The sequence below is a fragment of the Myotis daubentonii genome, chromosome 7, assembly GCF_963259705.1.
Source record: "Myotis daubentonii chromosome 7, mMyoDau2.1, whole genome shotgun sequence".
NCBI lineage: Eukaryota > Metazoa > Chordata > Mammalia > Chiroptera > Vespertilionidae > Myotis > Myotis daubentonii.
In genome coordinates this window covers 72,587,078-72,605,061 of record NC_081846.1, presented here as the reverse complement: position 1 = coordinate 72,605,061, position 17,984 = coordinate 72,587,078, and the positions used below count along the sequence as shown (strand labels likewise).

The following is a 17,984-nucleotide window of genomic DNA, read 5'->3' as shown; positions in this document are numbered from 1 at the left end:
GCCAATCATAGTTGGCAGTTAATTTGCATATAGCCCTGATTAGCTAATGAAAAGGGTATCGTCGTACGCCAATTACCATTTTTCTCTTTTATTAGATAGGATTTTAAGATATTGGCTCATGAAATTGTGGTAAGAAATATTTTTAAGAAGGAGTGAGGGTATAGAGATAAATAATGTTTAAAATATTGCTACAGAGTCAAAGATTTCTTGTTTTGTGGGGGAAAATGTAAATCTTGTTTTGGGGACTCAAATTAAGAAACAAAAAAATATTTACTGAGATCTTCCAGCTGAGTCAGTGCTGAGCTCATAGTTGCAAAGGAGAGAAATATAAAATCTAAGACATTTGGGAAGAAGAACTGACAGGACTTAACCGATAGAAATAGGTGATGAGAAACTACTGAAAATCTAAGGTAAGTTTCAATCTTGCCAGGGCAAAGAACACGACAAAATCAAAAGAGATGCCATGGTTAGGAAAGGAATGCAATGTAGTTATTAAAATATAAAGACATAAAAATAAGTTTAAAAGATAAATATAGCAAGAGAGATAATGGCATTCAAAGACTTAAATGAGGAGAAAAATGATCGGAGATGATGTACAATGCTTAGAAGACAGGTCTGCAGGAGGTCAGAGAGAACAAGAAAACTAAGAGTTAGAGAAGGTAACAGAGGAAGTAAATTCTTGAGTGGATAATTAATGAAAAAAAAAAAAGTCTCAAGGAGTAGGCAAATGATGCGAAACCTGGAAAAAAATTATTTGTCTTCCACTATTGATAAATTTAGAAATGTCTGGAATGAACAGAAGCTGAAAATCCATTTCAGAAGTTCAATGTAGAAACGATGGGTATAGATCTCTATTCTATGGAGTTAAGAAGTGAACATATGTGGAGAAATGAGACATTGGTGTGTTGTTGTTTTTTCAAATAGGAGGAATCTGAGTCCATTTGAGAGCAAAGGGAAAGACTTCATTGAAAGAAACCATTTAAAGATGATAGATTTGAAAAGAAGAGTTATCCTTTGAGTTGCCTGAGGAAACAGATACCATTGTGTCCAGAATAAAAATGGAAAAGTAAATTTTAGTAAAAGAAAAAAACTTTCTCTGCAGTTACATTCACTTCTTTCAAAACATTCGCAGTATGAACTCAGACATTTCATTTTCCCACACCATCAGATCATCACTGTACCGCAATTAACCACAAAATTTATTTAACTGCTTCACTACTTGCTGACAACTTTGCCATCCTCTTTCTCCACTGCTGACATAGTTTATGACTCATGTTGATGATCCTGTGAATATCCCAGCCCCTAGTCCCTCATCATGCTCCAGGAACCTACATCTCTCTTTTGTCCCTGCATTACATAAGCAAGGACACAAACTAAGCTCAGTTATCAGTGAAAATGCTCTATTTCCAATACCAACAATTTTTGAAATACCTGATGTAAGATGCAGATCTTGTCTATCTATCTTCTGTCCCCTATTATTTCTGGTCCATCTTATTGTTTCTTCCTTGCCAAGGCTCCTCCTGCAATCCCGGGAATTTGTTTCCTCTTCATGTGCATTTTCTCCCCCTTTCTTTTTGCTAGTTTTTTTCCCCTTCTGCCTATGAATATTTGCAGTACTACCTGACTCCCATACTAAGAAAAACTTTCTACATACCTTACTATCTTCTCAACACTCCTCTATTTTCTCCTCGTTCTCTTCCTTGTCCAAGTTTTTATAACTGCAGTCTAAATCTGCTAACTCCACTTTCTAATTATCTTTCACTTATTAATTACTTAGACTAGTATTTGGCTTCTGCCCTTACCAATCTCCTGAAATTAACAACTAACAATAGCATCATACTCCTCAATTGCATGCTCTGTTCTTTGATTTTATGCTTCCTAATCTCTTTATTGCTGATGTAAAAATCTTCCTAAAACTCCCTTCCCTTGACTTCTATGACACAGTAATTATCTACAGACTTGAAATGGCTCTCTCTCTCTCTCTCTCTCTCTCTCTCTCTCTCTCTCTCTCTCTCTCATTGTTGATTTTCTTGCCCCATCCCCCCACCCAACAATTCATCCTCTAACTGTAAACATCCTTTATTTTTGTTCAGGCTTATTATGTCTGTACTCTTTCTTGGACAATCTCTTCCACTACCATGGTTTATTGCAGAGTTGGAACTCTGTTGGGATAAGTAGGAAGAGACTTAATATTTATTCAACTCCTGATTCCATTTATGCTCTATTCAACATCTCTTCTTCAGAATTTGATATCTCAGGAAGAATCCAGTACTTCTAGGACAATTTTCCTTAAAAGAACAGAATCATATTGCTAAGATGAATTTTCAAGCATAAAAGACCAGGTCTTTCAACATCCAAACTTAAGTCTCATATATATTTTAAACTTTTCTTCTTCCTCTCTAGTAACCTGATTCCTCCTGGTCTGAGGACCTGCAGTAAGAGAGTGCCACATTTTATTTTTATTTTTTACTTACTGTTCCTACCTATTTATTTTAGTCTTCTCCTTATATATTTGCTTCTATCTCTCCCCATCACTTGGCTCTCCCCACTCCTCCATAACACTCTACCTGAAATAATGAGTAAGCACTTGAAAAAATTCCCTATTTCAAGAATGCTACAAAGTCCATAAACTCTCATCACACTTCTGATCTCTTCTTATGTGGGTTGTTTGGGACCAGAGGAGAGGTTTTGGAGAGAGGGTCCAGAACCAGTTTAGACTTCACCTGGTAAATAAACTGCATGATAAAACTGAATTGTCTATTTTATGGCCCCAATTTATCTCCAAGCTGCATCACCTGCTCTTTCCCACACATATGTCATGTATTTATACTCTTGCTAATGTCCTTTGTTTTGCCAATATATTCCCACTTCATCTAAGAAAACTTTCTCCTTCAAGTCTCTTTCATAAAGCCTTAATAATCGCCACTATGGCTGCTATTAGCCTCATGTTTATTAACTCCTCTAATTGTATGCTATCTCTTTTCTCTTCAAACTCAATATAATTTTCTAATGGCCTTATGGAAATTATTACTTTAACATGAGATTTAGATATGAGATTTAAGCTTAAGTTGTGTAGCTCTAGTCTTTTTATGCCTGAAAACGAGTCTTACTTTACAAGATGAGACTATTCTTTAACTAAAACATCAAGCTTAAACATCAAATTTAAACAAAAAACTCACTGTGAACAGAAGCAACATTTTATTTATACCATCATACTTCACAGTGCCCACTAGTGTCTCTTACATGGTAAGTAGTCCTGTTTTGACAAAATGTACTGAATTGAAGCAGGAAATGGAGATGTACTGACATGACCTGTTTCATGGTACCTACTGCTCAATAAATGTTCATTGAACAAACTGACATAAAGTGAAATATATGTGGGTTCCTTTGCCTGATGTTCTCAATCATCATAGGGAGCAGTAGGTATAGTTTAGCTAAGATGGCTGTAGATATAGAAAAGATCTGAAAGGAAAATAAGGTCTAGAACAGCCGTGGGCAAACTACGGCCCGCAGGCCGGAATCCGGCCGTTTGAAATGAATAAAACTAAAAAAAAAAAGACCGTACCCTTTTATGTAACGATGTTTACTTTGAATTTATATTAGTTCACACAAACACTCCATCCATGCTTTTGTTCCGGCCCTCCGGTCCAGTTTAAGAACCCATTGTGGCCCTCGAGTCAAAAAGTTTGCCCACCCCTGGTCTAAAATAACAACTTGAGGGTGTATACCAGGTTTCAATAAGAAATAAAAAAGAAAATTAGATTGACAAATAATAGCAAGAGACCTGTTATATTGAACTGCATGAATCTATAGTAGGCTAGGCATCGAGGTTCTCTACGAAACAAATGAAGTGTTGGACTTATTACAAATATGAAGGGAAGAAATTCTTTATTGGAAACAAATCCATTTTCTGCATATGTAAGCGATTTCACATTTAAATTATACTTATTTCTACCACCAGAATAATTATTCACAGTCAAGCAATTGATTAAATGTTCTCTTTTGAGGCTACAATGATTTATTGCTTGATTATGAATTATAATATAAAAAGAGAATTTTAAAATATTGTAACACAGGAAGAGAACATTTTAAAAATATATTTTATTGATTTCAGAGAGAGGAATGAAGAGAGAGATAGAAACATCAATGATGAGAGAGAATCATTGATCTGCTGCCTCCTGCATGCCCCACACTGGGGATCGAGCCTGCAATCTGGGCATGTGTCCTGACCAGGAATCAAACCATGACCTCCCAGTTCATAGATCGATGCCCAACTATTGAGCAATGTTGGCCTGTCTGTTATGAGCTTTAAACAGAGTGAAAAGGGGCCCTCTGGTAAATTTTGAGCAAAGAAGTGACAGCTACTTAAATTACAAAAGAATAACGGGGCCACTGTGTGAAAAACAGATGTTAGGGCTATGAGGGTAGAAGACGGTACACAATAATTCAGAAATATTAGCAAGTGTGATAATAACTCAGGCTAGGTTGGTAGCAATAAAAATTGTAAGAAGTAGGTACAGTATGAATGTATTTTGAAGCCAAGAGTAGCAGAATTCTTGGTATATTGGTATGGAGTATGCAAGAGAGGCACCAAAGATGATATCAAGTGTTTTTGGCCTAAGCAAATGAAATAACAGAACTGTCATCAACGAATGGAGAAGTCATAATTATAGAAAAATATTCAGTTTAATTTTAGACCTGTTAAGGTTAAGATTTCTGACGTATCTTGTTCTAGTTATCTATTATTCCTTAACAAACCATCCCAACTTTAAAAGCTTAAAAAACACTAATTTATTTGCTTATGAATTTGTAGTTTGGTTAGAACTCTGCATGAACTCATTTCTTCTTCACTAAATTCTGGGCATAGAGAAATAAACCAAACACACATGGCTATTTTTTCATAGAATTATAGTGAAGAATAGAGGCATTATCTAGTTAGTGGAAAACAGAGCTACTAGTATAAATATAAATAAGGATGTTTGAGTACACGGGATGTATAAAAATGAAAGCACTGGTATTTGGTGTTCTATAACAGAAAAATCTACTGTATTTGCAAAGCCAAGGAAGGATAAATAACATTTTGCAAGGTAAATGTAGGAAGGAAAACACTGCTGGTAATGGGAAGAGACAGTTCAAAGGCTGGGAATGGAAAAGTATGGGGTATATTTGAAAATATTTTATAAACTTAAAAGTCCAAGTTTCTTTGCTATCTGATTGAGATAGCAAAGAAACAGCAGCAAAAGATAGAGGCCTTGCTAAGAAGGATCACAATAGAAATTTCTGGACTTTACACAAAATTCAATGGGCATCCCTTGAAATTTCTTAAGTAGGTTTATATAAAATTAAAAAGCTCAGTCTAGTCTTTTGTAAGGTTAGGAGATCAACTACAGTCGTATATGTATAAGATAAGAACAGATTTAATTAGGGTTGAGGCTGTAAAGATGGAGAGTGGTAGATTGGTAATATTAAAGAGAAAAAATCAGCAAAACTTTTTGGCAGATTGCATTCATTATAATTTTTGATGTACAGTTTTTGTGTACTCAACACACCCAATGGAAATGTTGGGAGACAGACATACTAATCTGAAACTAAGGGAAAAAACAACAAATAAAAAAAAGCTTAGGATGAACATGTTGATTTGACCCACGCTCCCCTGCCTTCCCTCTGAGGTTTGATACTCTGTTGGATGCTTCTCTGTCTCTGGATCTATTTTTGTCCATCAGTTTATGTTGTTCATTAGATTCCACGTATGAGTGAGATCATGTGATATTTGTCTTTTTCTGACTGGCTTATTTCACTTAGCATAATGCTCTCCCGGTCCATATTGGTCTACTCATTTGGATTTACATACACATTAGAGAGCTGCATAACAAATGTATCCCGCCAAATATGTATTAAAATATACGTGACCAAATGAAAATAAACTTTTTTTCTGCTTAGGTAAGCTATTTTTGAGTGTTTTTTGTTTTTTTTAAACATTATAACTAAAAAGAAGTATTAATGTGGAAGTCTGGATATTTTTAATGAAACAAGAAAACTCACTTAAAATTCAAAAGAGATATGTAAATTTATAATTACCCTTTCTCTGGGTGCACAGCTATAGATCTTGGCTGATCCAGGCCTTGGGAAATAATTACATAACGGAAAGATCCATTGAGTCTTGCAACTTCAATTAAGTTGAAACCATGATCTGTCCAATATATGTTACCTAGAAGAAATACAGATGTGTTTATGATACAGTTGTGAGAAGGAAGACTATTTATTAGTTATGGCTTTAATTATTACCTTTCTGAGCATTATATAAACTCTCAAGAAATCATTTGCATCCTATATTTTTAATGTGTACATTTCCTCAGCAGAAAGTTGTAAATAAACTAATATTCAAATACTTCCTAAATCTCATACACCTGTAGTTTAAACCATGTAATGATACACTTATATGTTAAAAATAAGTTAAGACTTCTCTCAATCAGAGGAGAAATATATTTTAGCTTTCTGTAGACTTCAGGCAAGAAAAGTAACACTTCTGTCTACCTGCCTCATGGAGCTCTCAGTAGATTTGGACAAAGTTAACACTATATAATCTGCTTCTAAAAAAAACCAAAAAACACTAATCAAAAGGCTCAAAAGCATTAGAAAGAATGAGGCCCAAAATAAGAGACTATTTAACTCTCTGGCTACAAAAAAAAATTGTTATGAGTCACTCAGAATTTTTATGAGGCAAACTGAGCTCTTAAAAATAGGTGTGATACACACACACACACACACACACACACACACACACAAAACAAACACAAAACAAACAAACAAACAAAAACAACACAGAAAAAGTCATAGATTATACCAGCAATCCAGTCAATAGCAATCCCTTCCACTCTTCCCAAGCCATTGGTAATGATATCTTCTTTCCAAGTTTGGTCTCTTTTAGCTCGACTAATCTTATTGAAGCCCATGTCTGTCCAGTAGATGGTATCATTTTCTATGGATAAGATAGAGAGAGAAAAAGTACACACACTATAAAAAGTATCAATGTACGTATTAGGATCACATTGCATCAGTATTTGGGAATTAATATCCCGGGTGCAGTAATGTATAAGTAAGTATTCTTCAGGATAATACACTAATACAAATAGTAAGAAAGATAAAAAAACAATATGAAAGAACCTAGTCAAATGTATTTTTAAATGTTTTTAAAATATATGTGGAATGACCTATCCCAGGGGTGGGCAATCCCTGGCACGTGTGCCAACCATGGCACCCCAGTAACTTTTGCTGGCACAAGAAACCCTCTCTTATAATCTTCCATTTACAATTTTTATCTTAATATCGACTTTTTTATTTTTCAGATAAATACAGTCTAGGTGCATCTTAGATAAATAAATAATTTTACATAACAAGTTATCTTAAAGACCATAGACATGGATTGACGAGAGAGGGGAAGAGCAATTTCTATGCCTGTGCCTTAACTCTCCCTGCCTTCCTAGATCCGACCAGTGTTTTGGTTTCATCCACATACACTTGTGAATCTTTGTTCTCAGTGATGAATTTTGTTAAGTCTCGTCATAGGAGTAGCCTGACGGATGAAAGTAGTAGCTCGTGCATATCTCTGAAGGTCATGAAATATAAACCTGATGTAAAATCTCTGTCATCAGTGATGCAGCAGCAAAAGTCCCACTGATAATAGCAAACGGAGTCATAAAGTTTTCTGTCGGACTATCAGTGTACATGTATACATTAAAAAATAAATGTAGTTTTCATCATCATATACTGTGTTTTTGTCGCTTGAATGAATTTTATTATTTCTTCAAGGTTCTTCACATAGTACACCTTAAGAGATATCAAAAAGGCGTAACATGTTCTCAAAAAATTAGGGTTGTTGCTAAAGTAATTGTGGTGATAGAAATGTATTAGCCTCAGAAGCTACTGAGGGGGTTCATTCTATCCTAGTACAGAGTAAAAAAAAAAATTAGGGTTGGCACGCAGAAGAATTTTGAGTCAGAGATTTTGCTGGTTTTGGCACGCACTCACAAAAAGGTTGCCCACCCCTGACCTATACCATCCTTTACTATTTTTTCTTCATTTTCTAACTTAAACTCAGTAAATACTTATCTTATCTCTCATGAATTTGCCATCTGGATAGCAAACCATGTTATTTTGGATAACAATTGTTCTCTTCACATTAATACCTGTGTCTGAGTCCTCTAAATAAATAATAATAAAAAAGAATAGTACTGGTGATAATCAACTCCATAAAGTCTCAAAGTAGAAAGAGAATAGAAACATAAAGGCATTTCAGCTATATCAAGGCTATTTTAAGTATAAGGTCATTCAAGATGTATGAAGTCTTTAAAATGCTTTATCATTTAATTATTCCTTCTGAGACACTAATTTAGCAAATGTCAACTACAAACTCCTTAGGTTATTTTTCAAACTCTCATTGTACAAATAGTCTTAAAAATACTTAAAGAATGGCTCTATGCTATTATAGTCTTTAAATATAGTGTGTTTTTGATTATTTGAATGAAAAATGTTTCTAAAAGTTAGAAATAGAATACATGTGCATGCATATGCATAAAGGGTAGCAATTATAGTCCAATGATTTTAAATACAGCCACCAGAAACACATTGGGGACAAATCATTAAATAATAAATTTGCCACCAGCTAAGTAAGTGTTTGTGTGGTGACCTACATGGCCATTTGTAGAACAAATCTTTTTAAGACCAATATAATTTCCCTCTGGCACAGTGACAGACTATGGGAGTAAGGAAAAAGCAATGAGTATAATAAACCATTTATCAGTAAGTTTTGAAATTCTGTTTCAAATGAATTATAGTGGAAATATTTTTATTTATTCAAGAAATGATTCCAAATATCACCTATCCTCAACAACATTTAACTTGGAAACACAATTGTTTGAACTAGAACAAATATGCCATTTCAAATATATATCTGGAAAGCAAAGATTTATTTGACTTTTCCAATTTTGTAAAAGTAACAGTTAAAATGTTTTCACTATTAAAAGAGTAAATCAATCATAAAAATAAGCATTATTTTTGCATAAACATTAAGCATTATAACCCAAGTCCAAACATTAGACCCATATATCCCATAGCCTACTTTGTATCTGCACTTGTATGTAGAAAAGGCAATCTTGATAAACAAAAGGCAAATTCTGGGTCTGAAACAGGCTTCTCTTGCAGCCTTCCAATGGCAACTTTCCCTGCTACAGTGTCAGATAAGTGACAGCTCCACCCTCTGTTTCACAGGCTGAAAACCTCACATTGTTCCTAATCACTTTCTCCACACTTCACATCTAATCCATAATCAAACAGTCTCATATTCAATCTCTTACCAGGTGTTTTGGCTCTTTTTATTGTCCTTTCAAATCATATCCATCTTCCAACCACCTCTCACCCTCTCTACTCTCTATAATGTAATGGAAGTCACTATTACCTCCTGCCTGAGCAATGCAATAACCTCCTAACTTATTGCCCAGGTTCCACTCTGTCTCAGCTCTCCCATTTCCTCATGAGTCTTTTCTCCACTGAGAGTCCATCATTGCCCTTTTAAAAATAAATGAGATAGCTTCTCTCCCCTCCACCCAAACTCTCTGACATTCATGACCTACCCATATCCTTCCACACTCTCTCACCTGATATCCTTTCACTATCCCCCTCAATCAACCATCTCTAATAACAGAATTTCCTCTTCTTGAAATAAGCCAAATGCTGTCCAGTAAAAGGTTCTTTTTTTTAAAAAAATATGTTTGAATTTATTTCAGAGAGGAAGGGAGAGGGAGAGAGAGAAACATCAATGATGCGAGAGAATCACTGATCAGCTGCCTCCTGTATGCCATCTATTGGGGATCAAGCCTGCAACCCGGTCATGTGCCCTGACCTGGAATGGAACCCATGACCTCCTGGTTCATAGGTTCAACCACTGAGCTATGCCGGCCAGGCTAGTCAAAGGTTCTTTACATTTCTTTGTGACTAGAATGCTGCCCTCCCCATTCCCTCCTCAATAGCTGCATGGCTCTCTTTTAGCTTAAATAGTCCCCTTCTTACTGAAAATTTCTCCGACTACTCCATAAAATTATTGCCTTGCTATTCTCTATATTCATTACCAAATCTATTTTTCTCCATTGTATAGCATGTATTACTGCAAACACATTACATAGTTATTGTTTCTGTTTGTTTGTTTACTGTCTGTCTTGTCTCAGAGAAGTATAATCTCTTTGAGGTCTAGGACATTATTTTGTTCACTGCTTTATTCCTGGCAGATAGAATATTGCCTGGCACTTAGTCAGCTCTAAGTCAACATTTGGTTAATAAGTGAACAAGTGTGATATATGAAGACTGACTAGGAGCGATACAAGGAAGACACAGCTATTACCATTAGAAGCTTTCAAAGCTCATTAAACAACAGAGGGTAGTATGCAGATATAAAAAATGACTAACAGTTAACAAGAGTATAGCATGAACAGAATATAAGTAGTACAGACATTTTTGTAGGAGTTCAAAGAAGACATTTACAACAATCTTTATAAATATTAGAAAAAAATACACTAATTTTACATGTGACTCTTACTTTTGTGTTATTCTCTAATGGCTTTGCCGTCCCTGCAAATTTTTATTCCATTTAATCAGGAAGCATTCTTTCTCATGTATAGAGCTGAATCTTGCACATACCTTCCCTATCTTATTGAGCAGAAATTTCATCTTTTATTTTTAGAAATAGACTGTGAGATATTTCATAAATATCAACTGCAATTGACCCAACTTTGCTAAAACAGTCACATTAGCTTTCCACAGATAAAAGACAAATAGTATAATTGGTAACCGTTTTCAAGGATAACTATACAGATATTGGTGTCCAGCTATTGTACACTGTAATTACAGTGAGAAAATTTAAAAAGCCACATGTCATAATTGTCTGTAAAACAAGGGAGAGGCCTTTTAACACTGAGAAAATTTAAACTTTAGAGTTGAGCCAAAGTGATAACCACCTACAGAGGTTGGAGTATACAGATTATGTCTGAAAATAGGAAACAAGGAATACAGGTTTCTTAAAGTACTTCCACCCTTAGGTATCTATTTTCTCATGATTAATTAACCAGCACTACTGATCACCTGTTGTGAGCACACTGGACTCTGTGTTAACTTGTACTTCTGAGCCCTAGGAAATTCAGAATCATGTTTCCTGGCTTATATTTATAAGCTGTTTTAGAAAATGCCATACAGACATGAAAAAACAACCAGGTAAAATATAATGTATTAGTTTAATATGCTTCTATTAAGCCACATTTTTCCTAAATCTCACCTGAGGATATATTTATTGATTTTTTAATAATTCTCATCTGAGGATACTTTCCCATTGACTTTTAGAGAGAGTGGTAGAGAGGGAAAGACAGAGAAATATCGACGTGAGAGAAACACATCAATTGGTTGCCTCCTGCACAAGCCCTGACCAGGGCCTGGGCTGGGGAGGAGCCTACAATCAAGGTACATGCCCTTGACCATAATTGAACCTGGGACCCTTTGGTCCATAGGCCTATGTTCTATCCACTAAGCCAAACTGGCAAAGTCTGTTTATTGATTTTGGAGAGAGAGGAAGGGAGGATGGAGGGAGGGAGGGAGGAAGGGAGGGAGGGAGGGAGGGAGGAAGGGAGATGGGGGAGAAACATCATTCAATTGTCTCCTGTACATAACCTGACCAGGGATTCAACCCACAACCTAGGTATGTGCCCTGACCTGGAATCAACTTGCAACCTTTTTGGTGTATGGGACAATGATCCAACTAACTGAGCCGCCCGGCTGGGGCACATTGTTTTAGCTGCAGAACTTTACATTTATCCTATCAGATGCCAGCTCATTAAATTTGTTCAAGGGCCCTAACTGTTGACATTTTTAAAAATCATATGTTATCCAATGAATTATTTCTGTGATATCCACACATTTAATAAGTAGTTTTTTTTTTAATCTTCATTCAATCCAGTGATAAGTGTGTTAAGCTGGATTAAAACATATACTTTGATATACCACTAGAGACTTCCATCTGAGGCAAATTGTCTCATGTTTATTATACCCTTACAGCCCTCTCCAGTTTGGCTCGGTGGATAGAGTGTAGGTTTGCAGAGCGAAGTGTCCCAGATTCGATTCTGGTCAAGGGCATGTACCTCCATGCAGACACCTTTCTTCATTTGAGGGCATAAGTATAAGCACTCTCCATGGCTTTTATTGTCATTTATGCAGCTATGAACTTAACAGGTAGGCCCAGAAATATAATTGTTGCTACATTTAGGAAGGCTATCTTAAGGACCTGTGAATCATTAATTCTGCCAGCTTATCTAATAGTTTCCAAACTGATTTTTATTCTAAAACCTTGGCAGATGTGACAGTTACTTCTAATCCAAACCCCATCTTTTGCTCTTTCAGAAACCACTGTATCTAATTTGGGTGAAGAATAGACTTTCTAGATCATTACTACATTTTTCAGTAATCACGCATCTCAAAGCAATATTTTTTTTCCTGTGCTGTGTCATTTCAACGCAGATACATGATTTAGCCCTTTTCCCCAATCCATTTCTTATTCTGCCACCCATATTCACAGGCAGGATTATTGATACAGACATGAAGTACAAACAATGCCTCAGAATTACAGAAACATAGGATAGGGAGGTATAACAGCATCAAAACTTCAAACTAAAGATTAGGCATCCTTATTCTAAAAGGTACTCTGTTTACACCCATCATGGTGTATCCCCAGATCCTGTCTTCCCCTCTTAGTGTCTATCCTCTCATCTCAATGTATCATTGCCTCCCTTTTCTGATTACTCATAAAAGAAACCCTCTCTAACCACTGTCCCCAAATTCAGCAACAGGTCTGCCTTCACATGGTTAGAGTTCAGTAATTCTCAAATGGCTGCCCATTAAAATTGCCTAGTAAAATGTAAACAACAACAACAACAACAAAAACAACCTGCAGCCACCCATCAGAGATTTTAAATTGCTTAGTCTGGGCATCATGAGAATTACCAGTTAACTCATCAGTGGTATACGTAAGAAGAATAGCACTTGTTATTTAACAGGGTCCAAGATCTTGTGAAGACGACTCCCTTCCCACCACATCCCATCTTCACCCCCATTACAATCTCACTGATTAATGGCTCACTACTAAAGTGATTTTTAAGGAAAGAAGAGGAAGATACGAGCTTGACATAGTTTTCAGAATATCAGAGTTGGGGATTTTTTCCCCACTCCAGTTGGGGGAGGCCTTTAACTTGAAAAAACAAAACAAAACACATTTGAAAAAGAATCTGTTCAGTTGATTCTGCTATACCTCTGATCCTAGATCTGTTCTTTAATTTGTGCTAGAATCAAGCCAAATCAAGGCAGCTCACAAGAAAATTCCTTTACTCTGATGCATTTCCACTTCCAGTCAAGCTGGCTTTGCTTGAGCTACAGGTGTATCCTGTTCCACAGGTATGTTTCTTCACTAAATTATTTTAAAAATTTAAACTATATAGACATTGTGAGCACTAAAATTGATCATATTGCTCTTTACACTGGCTATTATATATTTTATTCTCTTTACACTGCAATTAATTAAGTTATAGTAACTAAATTAGTTAAATAGAGTATAAATTTACTGCCAACTACTAGTAAAAATACAAAATTTTACAATATGCATTATAGCTCTAGATTCATGTTATTTCCCCCCAATTTTTCTCTTAGCACTTATTTCCACCATCTAAATTGTTCCTCTCATTGCAATTCCTCCATTTTTGGAATCTACATAAAATAATTTTAGAACAAGTTGATACCTATCTCTATCTATATATCTATCTATCATCTATAGATATTGATAGATACATATAGATATAGATATGTATTTAACATATCAAATCACATGTGATAGACACGTGACATCAAAATCGGATATACATACACACTGTAGAGAATGGCTACCAAAACCAAGAAAATCCAAGGCAATGCAAAAAAATTAAAATCAATTTTTCTTTTTTGTTTTTGTTTTGTTACTCATCCTTTCAGATTTCATTTTGGGTGTATATTTTTAAATACATTAAATCACAATATTGAACACAGTAACAATACATATTCTTAATAAGTAAATAATTTATTAATAAAATAATAAATAAACACATGTCTTTAAGGGAAATCTTTTTAAACTAGTAAAGTGTACAATAAAAAAGAAAGGTTTAGAATACTGGTATGGTGCTACTTTCCAATCATGCCCCATTTTTGGCACATTCAGTGTCGTGACCCACCAGTTGAAACCTCTGGAGCAGACTATGAAAATTATAGAAATGGTGGGGAAAGCAAAGTCAGCCAAGGTCATCAGAGAAAGCTTCAGTAAAAAAGACTTTGGCTATCTACGAAGACTAGTAGCATATGGATGAGGAGATGTGTATGATATAGTTCATGGAAACCTAGTTCAGATTAAAAACCAATTTAATGAATGTGGACATCCTCATTTCAGGAGGGAGGGTCAAAATATCGTTTATAGAAAAGCGGTAAGCAAAAACTATGATGACAACTGCTTCTGAATTTATCAGATGTCTGGGTACAGATATAGATTGAGCTGGCTTTCTATTATTTTCCAACTTCGACAGCATTTCTTCAAACATTTAAGAGGTTAATAAGGACCTAGGTTCTCAAAATTCCATATTAAAAGGGATTCAATATTAAAATGCTAATGAATTACATTTGTTTCTTTCACTTTGAGAAAGGCAAATCAATACAAACGCTAATGGGAAATTTTCATAGAGCAAAAAATCACTAAGAACTCCATCCTTATGAGTAAATCAAATCAAATCCGTAGACTTCAAAAGTTTTAGATAGCTTAATCCCCTTAAGGCACAATGTTATGAAACCTTGGATAATGTACATACTCTTTTAAATTACTCTTTTATCAAATAAGCAATATATACCTGTCTCGCTTTTGTGTTCTGAATGAAATTTGCATTAAACATACTTTTTATAAAAGCAATTCCATTTTTAAGTTTTGAACTTTTTCCTCTCAGGGTAACAAACCAAAAAAAGTCTTTTACATTTCCTTATGCACTGGTTGTTCTTTTTTTTTCTCCAAAGCAATTGCACTGTGCTGTTTCTCATATACATGAAGTACCTTCTCACAGTCCTTATGTGCCTAATTTTGACTTTCAGGTAACATATGAGAACAAAATTGTGCTGTCACACTCTCATCTTCTTCAAATTAGAAGAGGACTGATAGCAGCTCCAAGGAGAAATTGTTTTAATTTATCCTGCTTTGAACTTCCAAAGCTAAGCTGTAAAACTGAGACAGCATGTTGAATAGATATATCTTCAGGGGACACCTACGCAGACATTTCTTCAGGAAACCATCAGCCTGTTCCGGAAAACACTGCCATTGTATTTTATTTTCAAATGAGGAAAAGACAGAAATCGTGTCCCTCAGATGCCTGGTTTCTGGTTTCTATGTGATGCTTCAAATTAGCAAATCAGACAAAGATGGCGCACACACCTTAAAAACAGAGGCTTTTCCAGCAAATATATTTGGATGTTTTTTATCATCACCCCTGGTAAAAAAACTAACTTAAGACGTTTACTGCAGCCCTTAACTGGTTTGGCTCAGTGGATAGAGTGTCGGCCTGCGGACTGAAGGGTCCCAGGTTCGATTCTGGTCAAGGGCATGTACCTTGGTTGCGGGCACGTCCCCAGTAGGAGGTGTGAAAGAGGCAGCTGATCGATGTTTCTCTCTCATTGCTGTTTCTTACTCTCTATCCCTCTCCCTTCCTCTCTGTAAAAAAAAACAATAAAATATATTTTTAAGAAAAAGAAGTTTATTGAAGAGAGGAATGTAGCATAATAACTAAAAGCTTAGATGGTGTGTTCTGATGTTCTGAGTTTTAAATCTCAGCAGAAGCATCCAACGGACTGTCAAACCTCAGAGGGAAGGCAGGGGAGGTTGGAAGGGGGTGGTTAAGAGATCAACCAAAGGACTTGTATGCATGCATATAAACATAACCAATAGACACAGACACTAGAGTGGTGAGGGCATGTGCTGGGGGAGTGGGAGTGTCCAGGGAAGGTCAATGGGGAAAAAGGAGACATATGTAATACTTTAAACAATAAAGAATTTAAAAAAAACCTCAGTTCTAGTACTTAATTGCTCTATAACAAGAGAAAGGTATTTAATGCTAGAGGCCTGATGCACGAAATTTGTGCAAGAGTAGGCCTTTCTTCCCCCAGCTGCTGGCACCGGCTTCCCTCTGGCACCCAGGACTCAAGCTTTCCTCACAGCCCAGGCTTCATCTGGAAGGTCATCTGAAAGGGCATCCAGTCTAATTAGCATATTATGTTTTTATTATTATAGATTTCTGTTCAGTTTCCCAATATGTCAATTGAGAATAATATAGTTGTTATAAGGGCTGAATAAATCAATATTTGTTAAAGCACTTAATGTCTATTACAAAATAAGTATAATAAAATATTTACTATTAAAATTAAAAAAGTTATGATGTATCAAAATGAAGATTACATAAGCTGATAAGTTTGGTAACTGTGTCTTTGAAATTTTAGCATGGTTTAGCTTGACAGAGTATCATCTTTATAAATATAAAACTAAAAAGAAAATATTGTGTTAGTTCCTTTGCAAAAGGAGAAAAATCTAATTTTAATTAACCTCACTCAAGGAAATAATAAAAGGAGCAGGAAAATAAACAGACATTTCTATGTATTTTAAATATACATTTCTATGAATTTGTTATATTAAAAGTTAAAAGATTTGGCTACACAGTGGAATCACACATTTTCAGAAAGGCAAAATTAAGCTTAATATTAAAAGTTACACAGAAAATTTACTCTAAAAAGTACTTAGACTTATTAGTATTTATTGTACTTAATGGCAGGTCAAAAATAACTTTAAGGATAATAATAAATTAATATTAAAATTATTAAAGAATCAACAAAATTTATGTCCTCAGTGGTATTTAAATGTATATCATCTAATTCTCAGGTGACAGATACTTACAAGACTTATAATATGATTATTTTCTAGTTTGAAAATAATATAATTTTACTTTATTATTATTGAGTCATAGCTAATGTGACAACAAATCGGTATATAATTGTGCTCTGCTTGTTCTTTCAGAAAAAAACAACACAATGAATTTTTTTTTCTCAGAACAAGTCCTGCTAAAAATTAATAATTACATAAATTGGTAATTTTTATTGAGTGTATTGTAGGAGATACAAAATTACCAAGAAGCCCACTTCAATCTTCCCAGAAAATCAATCACCCAAACCTCTTATAAATACTTAGAAGCCCTATACTTTATCAATCATTTTATAGTAAAGTTGTAGTTTTTCCTCAACCTATATTGGGAATACATTAAAGGAAGGCTCCATATACCTTCCTAGTTAGTTCCACAGAATCCAGTGTAATAGTTTGGACCGTGTAGCTACAAAAGTTCAGTGAATCAATGATCAAGCATGACTATGTGCATTCTTGCCATCAAAAAGTCATGTTCTAAAGATCTAAACTCCCAATAGAGGAGTACCTAAATATACAAAACAAATATTAATGAACATACAGGGAGAAATTCACAGTAATACAATAATAGTAGCAATTTTAATACCCTACTTGCATCAATTAATAGATCATGTAGACAGAAAATTAATAAGAAAATAAGGGCATTTCTAGTATATGTCACATTAGACCAGACACTCTTTATAGATATCTTAAAACATTTAATCCAAAAACTACAGAGGACACTTTTTTTTTTCCAAGTGCACATGAAACAGTCTCCAGGATGGGTTACATATTAGGCCACAAAACAAGCTTCAAAAGTTAAGAGGATTAAAAACATATCAAGCATCTGTTCCAAACACAATGGCATGAAACTAGAAATCAACCACAGGAAGAAATGGAAAAAATACAACAAATATGAACTAACAATATGCTACTAACAATCAATGGATCA

The 17,984-nt window shown here is 35.0% G+C and overlaps 1 protein-coding gene and 1 pseudogene across 1 annotated transcript in view; one reads left to right on the top strand and one right to left on the bottom strand.

The window, feature by feature from the left end:
* The window catches only part of LRP1B (LDL receptor related protein 1B), a 924,684-nt gene that overhangs the window by 452,539 nt on the left and 454,161 nt on the right, over window positions 1–17,984 (bottom strand). Inside the window, exons 32-33 of the mRNA XM_059704885.1 lie at window positions 6,845–6,979; window positions 6,079–6,208 (exon numbers count right to left, since the gene is read on the bottom strand). Of these exons, the coding sequence (XP_059560868.1) occupies window positions 6,079–6,208; window positions 6,845–6,979 (265 nt within the window). The remainder of the gene's footprint in view (window positions 1–6,078; window positions 6,209–6,844; window positions 6,980–17,984) is intronic.
* On the top strand, window positions 7,847–7,954 carry LOC132238947 (small nucleolar RNA SNORA66; annotated as a pseudogene).